Here is a 23,755-nt window from a genome sequence, read left to right as displayed (position 1 = left end):
AAAATCTGGAGTATACATGGATTACAAACAGATTGCTTCACATTACAATAGAAAATAATATCAGATTTATAAATATGTTATTTATGAAGATATTAAGTATGTTCATAATTTATTTCATCAATAGATTATCTCAAATTTAATTATTTGTTTTTGCTGTATTAGATGTTTAAATTATAGTTATATCCTTTCTTGTAATTAATTTAGTTTTGTGCAATTTTTTAGGAGTTTTTGATGCGGTAATTTTTTATTTTATCATTTTTTTTTGTATTTTTATTAGTGTAGAGCTTTAGATTTTGATTATATGAAAATTTTTATTTGATCTATTTTCTCATCGTCTCTTCCATTTTTATTTTATGTTTATGTTATATTAGTCACAGTCCGGAGGCAACAAAATTTCAAGATTATCAACTAATTTATAGTACCTAATTAACACAACGGATGAGCACATAACGATTACTTGATTCATGATATCTTTCTTCCTTCTTTCCAGTTATATAGAATTCTTAATTTTTTTCATCCAAGTAATTTTGATCGAACTTTTACTCGAACTAATAAAACATTCACACTTTATGAACGACAGAAATACCTTAGATATGTTTGTACGTTAGTGACGCTAAATTTTCATTTAATACTTATGTTGCCAAATAAGGTAATGTAATTTCTTTTGGACAATGCCTAATTGGTGAATCTTCATCATTATATTTTCTGAAATTGATTTAATAAAAAAGTAAATTAAATCACTACTTCTTTAATTCTAATATGCTTATATGATGCTTCGTTTATGTGTTATTTATTTTATTCATTCTTGATTCTAAACTTCATTCCAAACAATTTGAAATTCTTGAATGGATTTTAGAAAACAGATTTTTAAAAGTTTCAAAGATCATATGTAATATATGATTGAGATATAACGTATGAACTTACAAGGCTGATAAGTTCTTCAAAAGCTGTTAAAGTAAACAATTATTTATATACATTTTATACATAATTTTATTAAATGATACATGTTTTGTCAATAATACATACAATTGTTTTTAAAAATATCTTAAGTTCGAAATTTTTAGTTTTACAATTGTAAAATGTCTTTACGTGATGCAGAAAAATGAATATTATTTTTAAAAATAACATAAATCAATTATCAATTTATGTAAACGTTATGTAAACAAAACACAAAATCCTAAATCAATTTATGTAAACCTGAAACGAAAAGTTAAATTTTGTAGATTTGTATTAATTTTTTCCTTTATGAAGAATATTTAATTTTATTCAAAATATTTAATTTTATTATATTATTACCACTTTACAAAGTATTTATAGCTTATTTATTGATGTTTTGATTTAAAATATGCTTTGATTAATTTTCTAAATTTTAAGATTTTCAACACTAGAATGAATAATTTTTTTAGGAAATTTTTGTCTACGGCAAATTTGTTTTAAGGGCAATTTTCCATGAATAGTTCATTCCTATCTTAGATAAAAACAAGCGAACCAATGCTAGTTATTTATTGTTCCCCCCACATATATATCAGAAATTTCTGCTATCATATCAGTTCTTTAGATTATTCATCGGATGTATACATATATTTCAAGATTATATAAACAATCTTTGGAATAATGTACACATCAGTGAATATTAAGTTGTGTGAGTCTTACGCCAGTTCCGAGATTACGGCTACTATTCCTTATCTTCCTGCTTCAAATACAATGGTAATCGCTGTAAATTATGATCCCAGTGCTGTCAGTACGAGAGCGCAGCGCAAACTCTCTTATCAAGAAGGTCCTTTTCGAAAAATGAACCACAGACGCTAAAGACGCACAAAATATTCCTCATTTCCCAACTTGTGATAATTTGGTCAAGATGTCGAATTATATGTTGTCCATTACAAAAGTTTGTTTCCTGGTCCACCTATTGCTGGAAGGACTGCAACGTTCAGGTGGTGTATTCTTCTTGGACATCAGAGAATGGTTGGGGTGTTCCAGACAACTAGCTGCCATTCCATTTGCACTGAACAGGGTGGTTTCTGTCATAGTAGGTGAGTTTTTCCATTGAATTGCATTAGATATCCGGAAGAAAGAAAACGAATAGAAAATGTTGGTCAATTTCAGTCATTTATTTACTTAGTAATTTGATTAATTATTAGTAACCAAAAATAAAGCTTATTTCCTAGATTAAGTTAATTAATGAGTTGTATCACATTCCATACTGTTTATTTGATATTATTAAGCAATATTTTTAAAAATATCTTAAAAGGCATGAAATGAATAACAATGATATATACTTATCGATATAGTTCTAAAAATGAAGTTTACTCCAAAGTTTTTATACGGCCTTAGTTGTAATTTGGAATGTAAAAATAAGTAAATGATTAAATTTGGATTATCTTGAAACCATTATATTGCAAGGTTTTGAAATTTAATCGCAATTAGAAAGGATATTTATTTGATCACTCAAATTTTAGTTATTGAATAAATGTAGATACACTCGCTGATATTTGATATATCTATATACTCACTAAATCTTGCCATACTTTTGATTACAATGGAAATAAATTTTCATTACATAAAGATATGAGAAAATGTACAAAAAAAGTAAGTGACCTAGTAGTTGTTAATGATTGAAATTTAGCATTGATAAATAATAATAATTGATTTCCGAACTACATTAAAGAATTGTTCAAGTTAATATACGGTAATCCTGAATAAAAAAAAAATAACCTTGATAAAATAACCTGGGAAAAAGAAATTTGGGGCCATTTAGAGGATTTTTGTTGGTGTAAATCGACAACTTTTTGTGGCATAACAAATATATTGAACCCCCTCTAAACTTACATTTTAAATTACTACGCTGGGAGAAAATATACGGGAAAGTCCAGTGAATAATCCATATTTTAAATTAAATTTACGTTTCATCACATATTAAAGTTTTATTTTGAATATTAGCCAAGAAATACGCCAATGTTGCACAGAGAAAGGGTTTACTACATTCCTCTCCGGTTTTTGATACTTCTTACATTAGCAGTTGTTGAAAACTTAACTCACACAGTTGCCGGTTATCATTGCACCTACATATCAAGTACTTGTAGATACAATAATTCGTAAATGTAAGGAGCTAGGAAGAGGAAATTAAGTAGACTGCTTTATGATAAGAAATGTATTGATGAATCTAAATTAAAATTTGTGCCAAATTCTTTCTCAGGTTGATCTCTTGTTTATATATTATTGTGAATATGAATGCGAATGACTCAAAAATGGAAAAACTAAGCAAATAAAAAATTAGTGTACTGTTTAGTTATTAAAATTGTATAATTGTATCAAATTTCGATTCCATTAATACATCCAAAATACACATACATCTAAAGAAGCATATCAGTGTGTTAGTATGCGAGTAAACCAAAGAAAGAACTTTATTGTTGGTTACCCAAGTAAACATGATATGTTTGAGATGAAGGTTAGAAAAATAAGACACACTATAAAAGCATTTAAAATGATATTACATAATTTGAAAACATTAATAACATTTCATAAATTTGAATTAAATTTTACTCTAATGTGAGCTTCAGAGCTCGATTGTCAATTCTAAAAACATCATTATTGTAAGAAAGTAAACGTTACTTTAAGCAAAAAAAATGTACAATAAAAATTGCAAATTTAGTTTATATTCGCTAAAATTATGTTTAAATCATATTTTATGAACAAAAATGTCTATTTATACAAAAAGCGATATAAATTTTCATTAGTCACTGAAGTTATATTACCAGCGATTAGGGGCAATAGTTTCTATAAAAAGTGAACTTGTATAAATTGGAAGTTTGGAAATTTCGATATACAAAATAAATTACATAAATACACGTAAATTGCTCTTTATTCTAGCAACTATGTAAAAATTTCATATCGATATTTCTAAACATGCAGAGTGCATACATTTTTTAAAGATAAAAATTGACATAATTTTTCTAAAAGATTAGCCTTTCCATGTTTTTATGCAGAAAATGACATAAAGCGCAATCATGTTTCCAGGAAAATTTTATAATGTAATAGATTTACATATGATATTCTCCGGTATAATATAAATTCATATAACACCATAAAAAATTGTAACTATTTCTTATATTGCAAAATAACGAATTTCGCATAATCATAAGATAAATTTAACATTTTTTAATTTTTGATTTATTTTTTTCATAAAAGCAAACATGTAAACATGTCTGTAGTTTTTAGATGATCAATAGAGCTGATAATTTAAAGAGGTTTTTTCTCATTAGCAATATGCGAAGTCACAAATTAGAAACATGTTTGTCTGCATAAACTCGTTCAGTAATGCAAATATCTTATAATGCGATTTCCTCTTACGCAGAATGCCACAAGTAACATATTGTACGAAAATCTACTGTGTTAATAAAATTAATTCTTTGATAGATTTCCATGTTTATTAATAAAGGAATATCGTTATTTGAAAAAATATTAGTTCTCTTAATTATTTTCTTTTTTTCTTCCCCCACAGAATTGTTCTTTCGATTCCAAAGTAATGGTGGAAGTCCAGGTCCCCTCATCGGATGGGGGTGCTTCCTTTCCGCAGTGGGAGTAGGTGTCTGTTTCCTAGCCATAGATATCGTCTGGCATGCGGTGTTTTGGGGCATCATCTTTGGTGAGTGGAACAAAATTCTGTATGAAATCAACAACAGCGTCTTGAACAAACTGTAAATTTTAAAGTTTTTAACGTGATAAAGTTTGTAGATTGGTAATCTGTTAGCAGTGTCATGCAAGATGTGATAAGTAAGCTGAAAACGATATTGCTCAAAATGCTGGACATTGAGCTTGTAAATTTGGCTTATAGTTATCGCTTGAAAAATAGGCATGAAGATGGCTTTCAAAATTTTAATTGCATTTTTAATTAAAATTAATTGTTTTTTTAAATTTCGTTAATTACTAAGAAGTATATGATTGTGGGATAACCATTTTTACACTTCTTTAAAACACACACACACACAAAGTATTTTTAAATGATATCAATTTTGTTTCAGAGAAATCCTATGTTTTCTCTAATTTTAATAAATTTTAAAAGATATTTTAAATACAATTTAGAACAAAATTTTTCAATCTTTTCGTTACTTCTTCTATTTTATAACGAAAATGTCGAACACATTTTTTGTGCTCTATATTGCTTTTATAATTAAAAGTAAATTTATAAAAATTAAAGTCCATAATAGGAATGTCCAGAGAATCCTGTAAAGCAGAACGAAGTTGAAAATATTTCCTACCACATTGTCAGAGACATTCTTGGATTCTCAAATCCCAATTCTGTTTTAGCATCAAATAACTCAAAAAGTTTAGTGATAGTCTTGTTATTAATTAAAATTACGAAAACCACCAACATTTCTCATGAGCTTTTATTATGAATACTATATATTTAAAACAATATATATAAAAATCTAATATATATGAGCTATCAAAAATTTTTAATCAGGGGCTGCATTTATATTTAAATTATGAAATTGTACACATTTTTAAAAGAAGAGTTTAAACATTTTATGAGCGCTTAACATTCGATAATCTTTAACAGTTACTAGTTGCCTTTGTTGATTAGCTGGTTCGTTAAAGATATATTTAATTTCAGACAAATATTTCAAACATAACTTCATATCCATGATTCCGCAAATGGGCAGGCATTAAATTCGCATTTAATTGCCTTACATTTGTTCTCTTCATTGTGTAATGAATTCTCAAGGAAACCAGTTCCATGATATCATAGGACTATTAAATTTATTTTCTAAATTTACCCTGTAGATAATTTCACGTTTTAAACTGTTTTGTGAGTTACACAGATATTAAACAAAATACTTCGTTAGTTTTCACAAGGGAAGAATTTCATGCAATTACATATTTAATGAAAAATGAAAATGATTTGAATGTCAGTGTAACAGTGTAATCTATTGCTGCCTATTAGGCGAAAAAAATATTTTTAAAATTCAGGGGAAAATTGCATTGCCCTTTAAACTAGTATAAAAAAAAAGACAATTTTTTAAAATTTCATTTATAAGTTTTTTGTTATTGACAATTTTTTAGAATTTTGGTGCAAAATTCAATTTTATGCAATAATATTTGCTGAAACTATGGCAGAAAAACGTTTAATTAAATTTAACTTTTAATTAATTAAAATTCTAATTCAAAATTCAAAAAAATCTCTCTGAGGTGCACATGTTAACCCTCCAAAATATATAAATGCCAGATTTGGTTGCTGTAGGTCAAGTATCTGATCTTCAGAGTGCTAACACGAACTCGTATACATATTTATCTTTATTATTAATACAGATTTGCGATCTAGTTATGATTCAGTTTGATTTATTTCTTGTCAAATACGACAAAATAGTCAAAATCCGCCATCTTTTACTTTAAGATTGCAATAAAAAATTATCAGAATTATATTTGGCGAAAGCTCCCCAAAAATAATTCAACTTTAGTTAGCTGCAATCTATTTTACAGACTCTCAGTTCGTTTCTATTTTTTTCATCTTTATTACCATTTAAGAGAAATGCTGAATTAAATGCAGCTAAAAAAAATGTTCAGTGAAGTAGTTTCAAATGTTTATTCTGCGGTTTGTATACATCTGATTGTTGCCATATGACAATAAGTAACAAGATTAATTTCTGTGCACCCACACTAGCCGTTTATAAATATAGATGTTTAACTTGACTGATTTATCAATGTTTCCACGAAGTTTATGGTCCCTTAACTAATTTTTATTCCATAAAAAAAATCAATTGTCTCATAGTAAATTCCACTTTTTATAGAAATATTTTTGCTGGAATATAGCAAAAGTCAATGAATTGAATCTTGCAATTTTTATTAATTTATATTTATAATTATTCATTATATTTACACTTCATGGACCCATTGGAGAATTTTGTTAATAATTTCTTTCCGCATTTTTTAAAATTTTGTATTTTGCGTTGTATCTTTTTTTGTTACTGGCTTATTATTTTTTTCAACTGTATTTGTGAGTAGTTTTTATTTGAATGTATGTGAACATTATGCACAGAAAAGAACACACTCGAAGGAAGCAAAGATTAACAAGAATTACACGACAGCAGGCAAGAAAAAGACAAGAGATACTCAATCATATCTGAGATATTGTTAACACGATAACACTCTGTCTAGATGGACACATCGTCTATTAATATAAGATTAGCCGAACCAATCCAAAACATGCAATGATGTTCTAAATAAAAAAATTCAAATAGCCATTATCATTTTAGAAAGTTTACACTGTTTTATACCTGATGACTCATCGTTCACTTCTTCAAAACTTAGTTCTTTTTGCTTTGTTGTTGTTTATTGTTTGTTTAATGAATGATGTAGTTGATGATTGTATTAATTATTCTTTAAACCAACAAAGGAAAGAATATACAACAGAAACTTACTCAAAAACATTATGAAAGACAAAAGAAGATTTCCAGAATTCTACTAATGCCTCTAATCCTAAACTTTAACTAAAAGTTCGTCAAAAGAAGAATCCATAATAGCCAGTCATACTTTCATAATCTCTTGTAGTGAAACGATATAAAGCAAAATTCTTCCGTAGTTTATCTCTTACATATGCTAAAAAGAAAAAAATTAATCATTCAAACATGAGACGTAAAGATTTTCCCAAAATCTGTCTCAGATTCGTAACGAACTTCTTCAGGATATCTCAGCTTATAATCTTTCCATTTCAGGCTCTTCAAAATGGTCTTGTACCATTTTGGAACATTTATTTTATAGTTAAGAGAAGACATGCCTTTTCTTAAATGTAAATCTAAGGGATTTTTTTTAAAAAAAAATCCTAAGTTACTTTTAGCATACCCAAAATGCATTGCGTTATGCGTATCGTGGTCATTTATAATCAATTATCCGCCATCTTTTTCCTGTTGAAGGCTTTCTTTTTTGTACATCGTAACGTGGATTCTTTTCTTTCATTGAATTAAAAAGTTTTCTTGGAAATAGAATTTAAATTTCTTTTATTCTTTCTTTAAGTAAGAATTAAGTTTTAGTTAAAGTAATTAAATTCTAATATGGTGGCAAAAGTAATTAGCGGTACATCGTATCTTTCATCGTCCATTGGCACATCCTCCACCCAAATAAAACACATTTTAGTTTATTCAAAGCACATTATTTTGAATAAAGAATAATTATGTTTAACAATAAGCGTACAATTTATTTGCAAGAATATAGCTAATCATAGAAATTTAATACATTTTTCATTTATGATTTAGGTAGCGGAATTGGCATTGCAATACCAATGCTGCTTCCTCATCTATCACAAATTAAAGAAAACTCTGCAAAGTCATCTTTGAAATCTGCAGGACCAAGCTTCGGTTGCATGGTATTACCTTTTTTAGTCAGCAAGCTCATTGATCACTATGGTCTCAATGGATGCTACGTTATACTCTCTGGCATCATTTTAAATTGCTTGCCATTTGTTTTAATTTCCTTTTACAAGATTCGTTTCGAATGGCTAAAAACTGAATGGCGCCTTCGAAGAAGAAGCAAAAGGTACGAAATATCCAAAAAAGATGAAAAAAGTAATGATGTCTCTGTCTACAAGCCACGAAATATCAGAGAGTTCTATAATCAAAGCTTCATGGAAAATTTAGAACCAGATACTTTGGAAAGAGTTTCTGTAAAGGAAGGTTCACAAAGCCTTCCATGTATGGAAACTATTGACATCTTACAACCAATCATTGAGGCTAAACTAAAAATGGTAAATCAAATTAATAATAGAGAAGCTTTTGGATTAGATAAAAAATATATGCCCATTGCTAATTCGGAACAAAAAGAGATCAATTCTGTAAATTTACCTGAGCAGGTAGAAAGTGAAAATGTCGTTACAAAATCGGAGAAGCGTATTGATGATAACGAAGTCAAAGCTAGTATTTCAGAGGATCATGCAGAGAATAAGAATCAAGATAACAAACAAGAAGTTAAAGAAAGTGTTTCTGAAGATCACTGTTTAAAAGATGATGCAAAGACAAATGAAAAGGAAACATTAGAAGAAAGTGAAGCAACAAATAAAGATAAGCAAGATCCACCTGCAGTCATAACAACAATAAATCAAACTTTTCAGGTTAAAAAGGAATTCTCAAAACATACAAATCAACCATCAAAAGAGTTACGAACAAGTTTTCCTTTGGAAATAAAAGTGCACGTTGTTGAATGTACCATTACAACTACAGAAGATATTTCTTTTTCAGATAGAAGTAAATTAACAGTTAATAGGAACGGTTATCGAAGGCATTCCAATTCTTTGATAACTGCTTCCTATGAAAACATAGATTTCACTCAACTTTTTCAGAATAACACATCTTCTCCATTGCACAAACAACAATGGAATTATGCTTCAAGAATGTGTCTCATAACAGAGGAAGGAGAAGAAGATTCTGACAATCCAAACTCGATTTTTGTTAGCCAAGAAGTTGAAACACAGACTACAACAGACTCTTCGTCAAAACAAAGGAACTTTAGACGGACCTGCCTGGAGTTGGCCAGACCATCATACCTAGCAATAATCTATGCCAGTGTTATTTATGAATTTAGTCTGGCAGTCTTATTAATCATCTATTCAGATTTCGCGAAGGATATAGGAGACGCAACAGTGACGTCCAATATGGTGCTGATAGCATTTGGCCTTGGTGGAATAATTGGACAACTGAGTTTCAATCACTGGGGCAATAATTTATTGGTAGATGGATCTCATGCTGCTGCTGCTGTGATTTTCATTCTGAATGGCTTGGCAATTGCAGGGATTCTATGGTCAATGAATGTGGCTTGGCTTTCAGGATTTTATGCTCTACTGGGATTCGTTGAAAATGGAGTGATAATGATTCTCCCAAAACTCATTTCGGATCATACAGATGAAAAAGAAAGAGCATCGCTCTATATGATATGCAAATGCTTGAGTGTTCTTGCGTTTATCTGCATTCCTTGTTCAGTCGGTAAGTATTTTCTAAAACTAAATCATTTCATATACTCTTTGTTTCGCTATTTTAATTGATTTTTAAACATGAATAAAAATTGTTTCAATTCAATGAAATTATCTTATGTTACTGTTAAATATCTTTGCTCTAGAGTTTATACCAAATATAAGGAAAGAATTATAATCATCAAAAAATTCCAACTCTAGATTTTGACAAATTTTTACGGTTTAGATTATCATGAGTTCTAAAACCCCATTTTTGGAAAATGTCTATCTGTCACCAAGAAAACTGCAAAACGCTTTGATCAAGATAGATGAAATTTGATTTATAGTCTTTACATAAAAATCTATAGATATCTATCAAATTTTGAATAAAATACATTTTCATGAAGTTTGCCTGTGTTGAGTGAAAATCTAAATGAATTCGACAGTTACAAAGCGAAAAGAATTAGATAGATAAAATGCGGTACATAGATTTAACATCTATATTGCAGACACCTATCAAATTTTGAGCCAAATCCAACAGGAGGTTGATCATCTGTAAACTTTCAGAAACATGCAAACGCGATAACTCAAAAGAGCAGTGATTTAAATATATTTTATATGCTATAGGATTTTGAGATTACAAACTTAGTTGTGTGACAAATTTTTGTATCAGTCAGTTTGGAAGAACGATTAAAATATAAATTCGATTTTCGGATACTATGAATACATGTTAGGGATTAATCTCCAAGATCACATGGTAGATACAGTAAAAATGCCGAATTCACGCCATAGGTTAATATTTTGTAACTATTGTATGCCAGTGCCTTGCAAGGCATTATCTGAGTTAACACCTTTATTAGAGGATGTGCGAGAAAATTTTGGGAAGATCACTTCTGTTGGTTTATTATTGTTTTTGTTCAATAAGGGAACTTAAATAGCATAGTTTAATCACTATAAAATGACTATATGTAATAACCATTCAAGATTTTCTTGTAATTTCAAAAACTCTCAAAGTATTCTTGACTGGTAACTTTACATCAATAGTAAACACTTTAATACATGCATGATTTCGACCGCATTATTAATTGTTGATGATAAATTAAAATAATTCGTTATCAAACTATTTCATTCAATGATGATTCTTTAGAACAGAGACATCTAAAAACAATGAATATCTTATATTAGCATGGGTAGACCCTTTTAGAAAACAAGCAAATCTTAAAACAGCACTTAAATCTGCCGACTGTGGCTAAGTTTATTTAAGAATATCTAATATCAAAATGTAATATCCATATAATTCCTGTAATTATTCAAATATAAATTTTTATTAAAGGTCTCATGGACTATTTGGACCCAAGAAATTACATCCTTTATTTATTGTTGTTCTTTAAATGTTTCACTACTTATAATCCACATAGGAGTGTCTATTTCCTAATGGGCAATTCATCGTTGAATCATAAGACTTGGCCACGTTTTTTCAGTCATTTAGAGGTCAACCGATATGGTCACGAGCCCAGAAGAAGTGCTTCAGGTCATGTCTTGCTGTTAGCAAAGGAACCCAGTTTGGTTTTCTTCTGCCATAGCTCATTAAAGCCAAATTTCGAGCACTATTCTAACAGACACATCCGTCACACGTCCCACATTCATTCCTGGGATTATTTCAATAAAGTATTGCTTGTTTGTTAATACTGACAATTTGACGCATATGTCGCTGGTCGCGGACAGCGCAAATGGTCCGCCACTGCATTGCCCATCATGGGAGGATATTCCTGAAATTATATATTCTTGGAACACTCTTGATACTAAAGATCTCGGAAGAATTCCCTAACGATTTTCGAAAATGAATGTCTTATGCGTCTAGCTGCAAATATCATTCAGTGTTCAAAGTCTGTTAATTCCCATCGTGTGGCCATAATCACGTTAGAAACTTTTCACATGAATCATTTGAATACAAATGAAAGCTCTACCAATGCACTGCGCATTTATACATTTTGTACTCGATACAACTAATATCTATATAAAAGCATATCGCTGTCTCATGTCTTTTGTCACCTTAATGTATAAAACGCTTATATAGACGCACAATCAAACTGAATTTCTGAATAGTCATCCGCAACAGCTCGCATGTTCGGATGGTTGACTTGCTTACACGACAGGTATGGAATAAATAAGAAGAGTAGACAACTGCCTAGGAGCTCCCATAACTGTAAGGACCCTGTGAAATTTGTATGTGATACAAGAACATTTTTATTTATTCATTTATTTTGATTTACAGTTCTAATTGAAATCACATTTGTCTACGTTTCAGAATAATCTTTAAGAATTTATCTCAAGTTTTCAGATTTGCTTGCCGATCAGTGGGGGTCTTGAAACTTAATAGTATCATTTTGTCCTTTTGAAAGCGTTTTCTGGCAATTGAAAATAAAACTATGATTAGCAAATCATATTCCTGCATTCTTGTTCAATTGTTTTCAAAAAAATATATGTATTCAGAAATATTATAATTTTTAGTTTATTAAACAGCAATTAAAATCCTCAAGTTGGTAATAAAAATTAAAGGATAAGGTAATTAAATCCTCATTTGGAATCTTCATATAGATAATCAGTAACATATCTAAACATATAAGCTAAGAAATAATTTATGAATATGAATAAGTTTACTATGAATAAGTTTTTCATTAGTAATATTCAACCAACAGCATGTCTTTTTTTTCTATTATAGGTCTATCTCGAGATGTGACTGGCAATTATGATTTGCTACTGCAAGTTATTAGCTGTATGTCAGTCCTGTGTGCTGTCCTGTGCTATTTCTTGCCAAAATGGAATGGTGCCCAACATATTCGAGAAGAAAGCACCGGAAGGCATCAGATTCAAGTGTGATGTATTCAGCTGGGGAATGGTTGCTTCATTTACTAATGCCAACATGTGGTTTAGGTCAGAGTTAAAATGACTGATATTCTGAAATGGCGTATTTGTTATGAAATGCGAATGGAAATTTAAAACTAAAGCATGGAATGGAGCGTCGAAAACAGCTCGCGTTAAGTTAGGAAACCAGTTAATTCAGTGGTGGAATAGGGATTAATAACACCTATGGCAAGTTTTGCATTTTTATTTCCCTCGCCATATATTGTTTACAAAACACCTTTGAAGTGAGATTTTCGGAACATTTGTTCTCGCCCTTCTATTCTCTGTCAATACTTCACCATGCCATGAATGAATTACCAGTGCAGTCCACACAACAAAGTGTCATGAAGTCAATGGTCAGAAATATCTGTACTAATTCTTATCAGAAGTAAGAAGTCTTTTTATGATTTGATCTGAAAGGGCTCTTGATTGCAGCTATTCAACTTCTTAATATCTCCGAATCCTAGCCTTTTTCTTTATCAATCGCTTATTATGCAATCGAATTACAGCTTTTTCTGAGGACAATCAAGTAAATTGGGCTTCTCTTGCTTTGTTATTCCAAAATTAATTTGAACTCTCCCTGGACTTTGTTTGATTTTTTGTATGTGATTACAGTATGTAATATTTCTAACAGGGTGGTTTATTAGAAATTAAAAGTATTGTTTGAATTTCTTATAAAATTTTGATTGTATAATTAAAAGGCCCTGTTGCATAAAAATTTGCAGACAAGAAATTTTATTTAAAAAATAAATACACTTTTCATTTTAGAGTATCAGAATAATTTGATTTAAAAATCTAACTTAGAGTTTAGAATTTAGAGCTCAAGGTATTTTTATTAGTTACATAAAACAAATCATGTCTTATTTGTATATCATCATCAGCTATTATTTACCTTAAAACCAGGGACATAACGAGAAGAAGGAGTGGACGGATGATTCTTTCCTCCCCCAAATTTTTCAAGAATCGTATTTAATTATATCAATCGACAAATTTTGAAAAATATTTAAACGTAATATTTTAATCTATATTTAGACAACACTTTGAAACCTATAATTGCAATTTTCAAAAAAAAAAAAAAAAAAAACAGTGGGACATTTTAAGTTAGTTTTTAATCACGCTTACTAATCAATGCTGACCCCCCCCTTTTCTACTCTTTTTTTTTTAACTCATTGCTGTATTAGGAATCATTACTCCAGGCAAACACTCCCTATATTCATGAAATTAAATAAGTTTAAAGCTGCACTAGCAGAGCAAGATGTATTGCTTACTATTGATAAACTGCTTTTACAAACGAAAGGAGAAACAAATAAGGTACGATATTGAAAATTACTGTCCAGTCTGTGCCAAGAAGATAGCACCGTTTACAGAGAAGGGTGGGAATTTTCTTTTCCTGTCTGTACTTAATGAAAGGGGTTTCCACGAATCATTATTGTATAATCTATACTTATAATAAAGCTCAATGTGTGTGTGTGTTGGCGCTCTACAGGCCAGACCATTCAACCTACAGCTACCAAATTTGGCACATGTATACCTTGGATGTCGAGAATGTGCACCTGGGGGTTATTTTTTCGAATTTTTAATTAGAATTTTATTTATTTAAAAATTAAGCGAAATTTTGGCGTGTTTCTGCTATAACTTCCGAAAATATTACCGCACAAAAAAAGATTTTTACATGAAGTTAAAGATCAAAAACTTGTCTTTTAAATGATACCAATGTTTTAACCTTAACATTAAATTTCTATTTTTAATGAATTTTTAAATAAATATTTTAACTATATTTTTCAACAATTTTTTTCGTATAAAATAAAAATAAAATGTAAGCTGCACGAGCACGTTTCGCATTCATGCGAAAAAATTAGCTTTTTTCAAAGTGTAGCCATCACATTGATTAAAGCTCCAACTAAAAATAAATTAAATCTTTTTGGAAATAAAATCTGCAAAAATGTAATTTTCGGCACGTGTCTGTAGGAAATGAAACAAATATGAAATATTATTTTTTTTAAAAAATAAATGCAAGAAAAATTATTTTATGATCTTTTACACTCTCTATATTATTAATCCAATAAATCAGTTTTAATTTAAGGCAAGTTTTATTTAATATGAACAGGATATCCATTCAAATCAGGTCCACACAGCTAATTTGTAAACCTTTAGTAAGACTCAGATCTGCTAAAAGGGTCTAAATGGAAAATGATTGTATTTTATGTAACTTGATTCAACAAATGCTCCAACAAATAAAGAATTTTTGATTTTACATAAAGCTTCTGCTGTGGAAATCACGAATAACAAAATGTTCTTGAAACACTATTATTTTAAATAAAAAGAGTTAATTTCCAATCAACTAAATCAATCACTTATACTGACTGATTTATGAAAATTTGAATATCACTATTCAATAAAAAAAGGATAATTTTATATTTTCCATCGATCGTTTCAAAGAAAATACGCCAATCAGCGCGCAGGTTTCTCAAGATTAATTGGCCTAAGATTATGAAAATGTTGAGTTTTTCTAAATTTTTAACTTTCAAAACTTCATAAATAAGTCTTAGTTGATCGTTGAAAATAGAAACATTCATTCATTTATTTAAAATTTGGTGTGTCCAGAATATTTCTCAGAATCTGATACCTTACTGCATTAAATTTAGACTTCATAATTTTTGAAATATATTTATAGGCCGGAACAAAATATTATTATTGATTTCATTTCAATCCCTTTGAAAACAAGACTAAAAACTGAATTTTATGCTGAATCTGAGAAATTTTTGTTGAATTATTGTTTGCGATATTACATAAATTATGAAAAATATTTTGTAGTTCACATAAGACTTAAATACCGAGCGATTCTGTTTGCAATACTCATATTCAATAATAATAATAGTATAAAAAACAATAAAAATGATAAATAAAATAAAAAGCTTGGTTTCATTAAAAAAATATCTTTATACTAATTGCAATTTCAGCATTTCCACTTTAAATTAAAGTTGAAGTTTTATCGGAAATGACAACACATTAGGAAAATATATATAGTAAATTGAACAAAACGATCTAAACAACAGTATAAGTTTGGTATGGCTATCAAAATTTGAAGATTAAAAATGTTTTGTTTGAGAATCTATTAAGAGACCAGTTACTTAAAATATTTAATTGAAAATTGTAGCGAGTGGTAATACTGGCGAACCGGCTGGTCGCCAAAGGCGGCTAGTTCCTAATAAAGATGCTATCCCTTCATACGTATCATGTGGGTATCCACATGAAAACTGCGGACTCTGGGGAAGACCATGAACACCACAAGTACTCAGATTTCTATTTCCTACGAAATACAATGAAACCTCTCTTAACGAGTTTAATGCATTCCTGAATCTTACTTGTAATGCGAAACACACGTTAAGCGAATCAATTTTTTTCAGTAAGAATCGATGTATTGTAAAATAAGACAATGCGTTCCAATACATAAAAATATTCAGATATATTTATAATAAAATTAATTATTTGTAATGCACGTTTTTTTACGAGAAAGTTTTCTAATGACATTTGTCCTCGTCTCCACTTCAAAATTTGGCGAAAATGAGATGCGTTAAATGAATTTTATATAATAGCTAATGTCTGATTAGAGTAACGCTTCTCAATAAACGATGCAATATTTTTCCATGTTTTCAGCATCTTTCTCATTTATCTTGAGTGATAATGCTCTGCTGAGACTATTATTTCCTTCTTTCCTCATCAAACGTTATTTACAATTTTTTGGCGAAAAAGTGAGTGAAGCAGGATGCAACTCTATAAGCTATTCAGTAGTTCTGAATACCTTCTTCTACCAGTTTATAGATCCAGTTCATTTATCTGGCTATAGCTTCATTATCTTGACCAGAGACATAATCCCATCGATTCCGATTTCACAGGCTCTTCCTCAAACTCCGCGGAGTCTATTTGACAATGCTCTCCTGCCAAAGCTTATTTCATGCAGAAGTAATGACTATCTTCAAACAAGCCCTTAACACAGACAGATACTCTGGATACCAAGGCCAGCTTTCATAAGACGTCATAATGTCTCCTCGCAACTCTTTCGGCGAAACATTGCTCGTTAAATGAGTCATTTTTTTTATCTTTTTACTTTGCTCGTTATATGAACCACTCGTTATACAATGTGATCGTTAAGCGAAGTTTGATTGTATTGAGATCGGGCCAAAGTGGAAGGGTGACAATACAAGTGAAGAATTCAACCTATCCCTATATATTCAACCTATACAATAACAGAGTCCCTTTCGTTAGTTTTTCTTCAACTTTCCTAGTTTCTCCATCTTTCTGCAAAAATGTTTAATGGTTCCGAAAATTAAACTGTTGGCGATGTTGTTGAAAATTTCACTTTTATTTTAAAAGCAGAAAAATGAAAAATTCAGTAACTCTAATAATAGCCTGAATGAATTAAAAGATGCTCAAAAAAAAAAAAAAAAAAAAAAAAAAGATAAGAAAAGTGAAATAATTAAGCATCAGAATCATGCGTCTTTAATTAAATGTTTTTCAGAACTTATTTAATATCTCAATTTTTTTTATTAATTAAAAAATTCAATACACTCCAGAAATAAAATAATTTTTCAGACAAAACGAATGCATTAAATCATGAGAAAGTAGTGTTAAGAAGTGGGCAAATATTAAATATCATTGATTGAAAACAAAAATTTTTCTCCCTGAATAAAATTTTTTAAAAATTATCTTTTTGAAGTATCTGTTTATTTTGTTTTATGTTTTCCTAGCCGCTTTTGGAGGTTTACTGGATCCCTGGGAATATTGTTTTTGTTTAATTTCCTTTATGTCTCTTATATATAACTTTGAAGTACATGATTCCAATAAAAAATATTTTAATCATCAGTTTGAGATAGCTATAAAAAACGTATTATTTTCTTAGCCCTATAATTTTTCTCAATGGTGAAGTGACTTCTGAGAATATTGGCTGCCAGAAGACCCACTTCACATCTGTAATGTTATCATTCAGTTTTAATAACAAATAGATTGAGATTTTAAAAACTCACACATTGAAACCAAAAGGTGGAAATGAAATTTTAGCAAGATGTATGTAAAGTGATAATTGCTGCATCATCCCATTGGGGATGCTATAACTTAAAGTAGAATACTGCTTAGTAATGATTTATGCATAATCTAAATTTATACCCTTTTTAACACGTTTCAATAGTTTAAAAATATTATCATATTTATATAATATTACCATGGTTTAATTAATATTATCATATTTTGACTGGTTAAAGATAATTTTTAATAAAGAATTTTGTTTAAAAAATAATAATTAAAAAATTTTAGTCAATTTTAAATTAAATTTTCTCAGTTATTTTTCCTGTTTTCTCTGCTATTTCTGTCTGTTTAATGTCCGTATGAGTATCAAATTACACAAAGATGTGCATAGACTGATGGACAGAATTTTATTTGATGGATATCTATTTAAAAATTGATGCAGATTCTGAGTTTTGGTGTTAAAAAAATTTTTTTTGTACGGAATTTTATATTTCTAGTTGGTTTGTTTATAAATAATCCTTATCATATACAAACGGACTGACAGACATAAATCGCAACTTTTTTTAATCGCAGTGAAATGATTTCTAAAACATGGAGATTAATAAAATTCAGAAATTGAACATTTTGTCATTTAAAATATGCCATAGTACCTCCTTTTTTGCATACTTCGAATACGAGAAAAAAAGGGGGGTGGGACCGCTTATTTAAAACGCGTTTATTTTCTAGGTGAATGCATTTACTGGTACTCTGTAGAAGATTTTATTCATTCAAACTTCTTCATTTTATTTTGAACAGCATGTGGTATCAGAGCCGTGGTTATTAATGGCAGTGGAACCGTATACCATTATTTTCTATTTTAATTACTTATAAAATTCAGGAAACCTCGTTTTGTTGAACTTTTATCTTTTCTCTCATATACATTCATATTCTAAATGTGGGCTCTTTACATACACTTTGTCGTGAATGTAAAGAGCCAACTTTCCATCGAGAGGGCTGGTAACCTAATCAGTTTATCCATGGATCAATTATTCCACTTGATCAATTATGTCATTCAATATTTTTTTGCTTAATTAATAAACTTTTGTAATTTAACCAAATACTATGGCATCATAATGCTAATTAAAGTACATCCTTTATGTTCACACTTCATTTGGTATTATAATTTCGCTTTCTTATTTCACATATAAACTACACTAATATTAGACGTAATCCTTTGTCTTTAGCTTTCAATAGTGGGAAAAAATTTCGCGATTTAACATTTGATGGGACAATGTAAACGATTAAATTCCAATTCAACAATGACATCCGTTGTTGAAAATCATACAAAATATTTTTAATGACATGATTCAAAAATAAATAAACAAATAGATAGATAAAATAATTGTGAAAAAATGAAATTAGGCATTATTAACTTTTTAAATTGAAAATGATGTATAAAATAGGTTTGTGCATTAATATTTTTAAGTGTCACCACGGAGGAACGTTAAAATTCTACTTAATTTTTAATTAATTAAAATATCAAAAAGTCGCTTCATTACCATCATTAAAAACACATAAGTAAAAACTTTGATAACTCCAGGTAAAACTGTCTGCTTCGTAGCGAGCTAACACACAGAAATAGAGACATAATTCTCATTAACCCTATATATATATATATATATATATATATATATATATATATATATATATATTTCTCCGAATATTTGAAATTCTCCGAAATATTTATCTAAATTTTCTTACCACTCTGTAGATATTTTTAACAACCAAAATTTAAAAATAAAAAAAAAGTCAAAATAATACACCGTCTTCAATAGTGCCTGAGAGAAGACATCTGATTGCAAAAAATTAATATTAGTAGACACGGCAACAAAATACCCAAGTAAAAAAAAAAAAAGCCATCTCATGAGTAGAGCAGGATAAATAATGCTTTAGATTATGTTCGTAAAATTCAAACTTCGCCAGTTTACGGATATAGCTAGGCACTAAAAAGTCGTATAACTACTACCGCCATATCGTTATTTGTTGAATGATACTCACCGACTTGAAGAAAACATATTGGGTTATTTTTATTGTATCCTATATGAGAATATGAGAAAAAGTCTATATGAGAAATTACACTTTTTAAATCACCATTCATTTATATATCATTCTTCTTAATTTTACCAGAAAAAAAAACAATCAAAATCTTTTTAAGTTCCCAATTGGGGCAACTAACTATAAGTTGAGGATATCGTCGTCTTGCCTCAAGTTTTCTATTTGGCGTTTATATGCACTTATTACTTAGTTTGTACGATTCCGTTTATCAACATCATCCATAAATTATTTCAAACCATACTATAAGACGCACAGACCTATAGATAATATTTTAACACTTTCAACTTTGAAAAAATGTGATAGTCCAAAACAAAAATATTATTTTGGAATTATAGCTCAGAGCAAGAACCAGTCAAGTTTTCAGCTGCATCGTACGCGCTGTGGTGTGCTTGTTTTAAGATTTTTCATCTTCAGGGCTGGAGAGGTCCATGTTCCAGACTTAATTTCATTGAAGCACTGCAGTGCAAGTGGATCTGGTGCACGCTTACACGTCGGGGCTAAATCCCATCCTCTTGGTGTAATACAGCAGCTTGGAAAATTTGGTATAACAGTTTAAGTGTCGTCCTTTCATCTGAACGAAGTTCAAAATTGCACGGTCCATCCCAATAGCCTTAATGTAATTTTAAAATGGGAAGTTAATATGATTTAATACTTGGAATCTTGTGTTATTCTTTAACAACTTTTGATCACAGAATTTTATTTCATAATATTTTGAGTATGCCCAATAACTTTTCCAATAAATATTTTTCTTTGTGCCTTTGTCTGTTGAAATTTGCACCTACTGTTGGCTATTGCTGGACATTGGCCATGCATAAAATATTTAGAATGCTTGAAGTAGCAGTGACAAAAGCTGCAATGACTTAAGATTATGAGGATTGCTGCGGATCTCATTCTAATTTTGTAATTTATCAATATAAACCTTTTTAATTTGCCCTTTTCTCCCAGTCCCTTTGTTGATTTTTTAAAAAAGGAAATTCACATGAAATCGAAATGAAAACTTCACTGTAAACAAATGCTCAAAAGAGTAAAGACGTTGCACTTAATATCTAAAAACTAAGAAAATAAGTTTAAAAGGTTATGGTTATGCACTAGCAACATTATAAAAATATTATTTGTGAACGAAAAGTAAGAAAAATTATGATAAATCATTAAAAACTGGATTTTCCTGCGATTTCCGGTTGTTGACTGGTTAATTTAGAAGCAATTTTTTAATTAACTATATCTCGGCATCTTGATGACATAAAATTAAAAAAAAAACTATTTTTTAAAAAAAGGTTTTGACCTATATTGCTGAAAGATGACACATTCAATATAGGCATTCACCTGAGCAATCATTATAGTGTTAATTATTATACTGTTTTATATCTTCCAAGAATAAGTATAAATTCACCTTTTATCAGAAAATTGCCATCTTGTCTCAAAGTAAAAATCTGTGCATTATCTTTTTAAAATAGCCAAATACTATTGAATGAATTAAAATAAAAATTTGTCTAATTTATTGCAATACAAAGTTGGAGGGGGGGGGAGCGATCTCCCTAAACTTTCTCGTCTATTCTTTAATAAATCCCTCATATCACATAAATGTTTGGAACTTGGAATGCATGGTATTGGTGAACAATAGTTACGAAATATTGATATTTGGCATAAATATAGTATTTTTACTGAATCTGTCGTACTATACTCACGCGCTTTTTTGGCGGTTAATTTTTTCTATGCAGCTAACAGTGTCCAAAAAGCGGACTTACATTTTAGACACTTTTTTTTCTCAACCGATTTAAAACAAAATTGGACACAAATTTACAATTGTATTTACAAAACTATGTACCAAATTTTTTACATCCACTTAAGTTATTGCGTTTACATGTTTCTAAAAGTACAGATCGATAAAAAATTGAACCCTTGAGAGAATTGATTGCAAATTTGTAAGTATCTACACTTTAGTGGTCAAATTACATGTATAAAATTTTATCCATCTATTTCTCTTTGTTTTCGTCGAGCTGTCGAGTTCATTTAGATTTGGAGAGCAGTATCGGCAACTGAATGAATTTCGTTCAAAATTTGATAGACATAAATATAGTGGTAAGACTATATATCAACTTTTATCCATCTAGCTCAAAGTTTTTTTTTTTTTGCACTGTCTTTGTCAAAGGCAGACATAATGTTAAAAATGTGTTTTTGAAAGTCAAGGAGATCTAAAACATTGAGATCTTCTAAATCTCAGATCGAATTTTTCGATGATTACGGTACTTTCTCTTTACTTCGCAAACTAAAAAAATTAAAAATTCCATTTTAAAAATATATTCAAAGAAAATCAATTTACCTTGAAAACTGAATTTTGAAGCTGAATTTCAACTGTCAACTCAGGTTAAACGACATACCTCTATATAATATTCAGAAAGCAAGATACAGCATTCAATTTCCGGAAAGCCAACACATTCATATAAATAAACATACGTTTTCTTTTCTTTTATACTTTTGTGAAAAGATTTTTGTTTTGGTTCCTATTTTATGATCTACACTCACGTCCATATTATTTAAGAGGTCTTGGTATTCCGAGTTGCTTCAATATTTAAATAATAACAATAATAATAATCAAAATTCAATGTGAAATTTGAACTATGATAACAAAAAATTCTAATATTATGACTGAAAAGGAATTTAAAGTTCGGTAGTTTAAAAATGCAGAACGGAAAGGAAAATTCTGTTGATGCGTTCTAAAAGTTACGACTTTGAAAACAGTGCAAAAAAAAAACTAATTAAAAAAAAAACTAACAGACTTGTCAACTGAAATACAATTCTATTCAAGAAGTTTAAACTAAACCAGTGGGAATGGTTTGCCCAAAACTTTCTCATAACTCACTAATAAAAATGTTATTCCCTTCCTTCCGTACTAAATTAAGGATTTTATCAACGCTGTATATGCCACGAGTGCTGAGAGTATTAATTTCAGAATCTCATACATGAGAACACCGTATTTCACATTATAATAAAGAAAATCGGTTCTTTTGTATTAATTGTGTGACATAGATGAAGTGAAATATCGATCTTTGACGAATTTTTTTAGGGGGAAGGAAGAGGAGTAATTAATCATTGGCATACGGTTAAAACATAACAACCAGAAAGCTGAATATGTATTATGAATGCTTTTTCCCATCACACATAAAACAACAATTTTAGCCAAAAGATCACATACGAAAACAACAATTGTAGCCACAAGCTCCCATAAGAAATTTCATTTACTTCTTTACGTTTTCAGTTATTGCTTTTACATGAATTCGGAACTGCAGATCGATAGGCAGTCAATCATTTGATAGATTTGATTCAATATTTGACAAAATAATTTAGATATATAACCATTTAGCATTCTATTACTGAAAATATCACACATTATATAACTTAAACTTCCATGCGAGGTGACAGACAAATGACAGCTTACAATGACAGATTTTCTTTTTGTTCAACAATGCAAAAACGTAACAGGTTACAGTTGAATAAGTTTAACGAAAAAATTCAAAGACGCAATAAACTCTATTTAGAAATTACAATATCAAGGAAACCTTAATAAGTTTTACCACTTTTTTTTGAAATTAAACTCTGATTAATTTATAGTTGAATCACTAGAGATGGTCGGAATCCCAAAAGAAAGCTTCAAAGATACTGTCTGACAACAAATTAATTTTTTTTAGATAATTGAAAATTTTTAATTTTCTTTTGCATGATTTAAAAAAAATTAAAGTTAATTACCTTTCATACGTTTATTAAACTTTCTAAATTAGAACGTAGGGGCTATTATGTAAGTTT

The 23,755-nt window shown here is 29.4% G+C and overlaps 1 protein-coding gene across 1 annotated transcript; it reads left to right on the top strand.

Annotated features, from left to right (window-relative positions):
• The first annotated feature begins 1,730 nt into the window (after window positions 1-1,730).
• Window positions 1,731-13,610, top strand: LOC129963890 (uncharacterized). Its single transcript, XM_056078478.1, has 4 exons — window positions 1,731-2,033; window positions 4,502-4,645; window positions 8,250-9,968; window positions 12,657-13,610. Exons 1-4 carry the CDS (start codon window positions 1,859-1,861, stop codon window positions 12,812-12,814), a joined length of 2,196 nt encoding a protein of 731 aa, XP_055934453.1. The 5' UTR covers window positions 1,731-1,858; the 3' UTR covers window positions 12,815-13,610.
• The last annotated feature ends 10,145 nt before the right edge of the window (window positions 13,611-23,755 follow it).

This window comes from Argiope bruennichi, chromosome 3 (assembly GCF_947563725.1).
Source record: "Argiope bruennichi chromosome 3, qqArgBrue1.1, whole genome shotgun sequence".
Lineage (NCBI taxonomy): Eukaryota > Metazoa > Arthropoda > Arachnida > Araneae > Araneidae > Argiope > Argiope bruennichi.
This window is presented reverse-complemented; position numbering and strand designations above follow the sequence as displayed.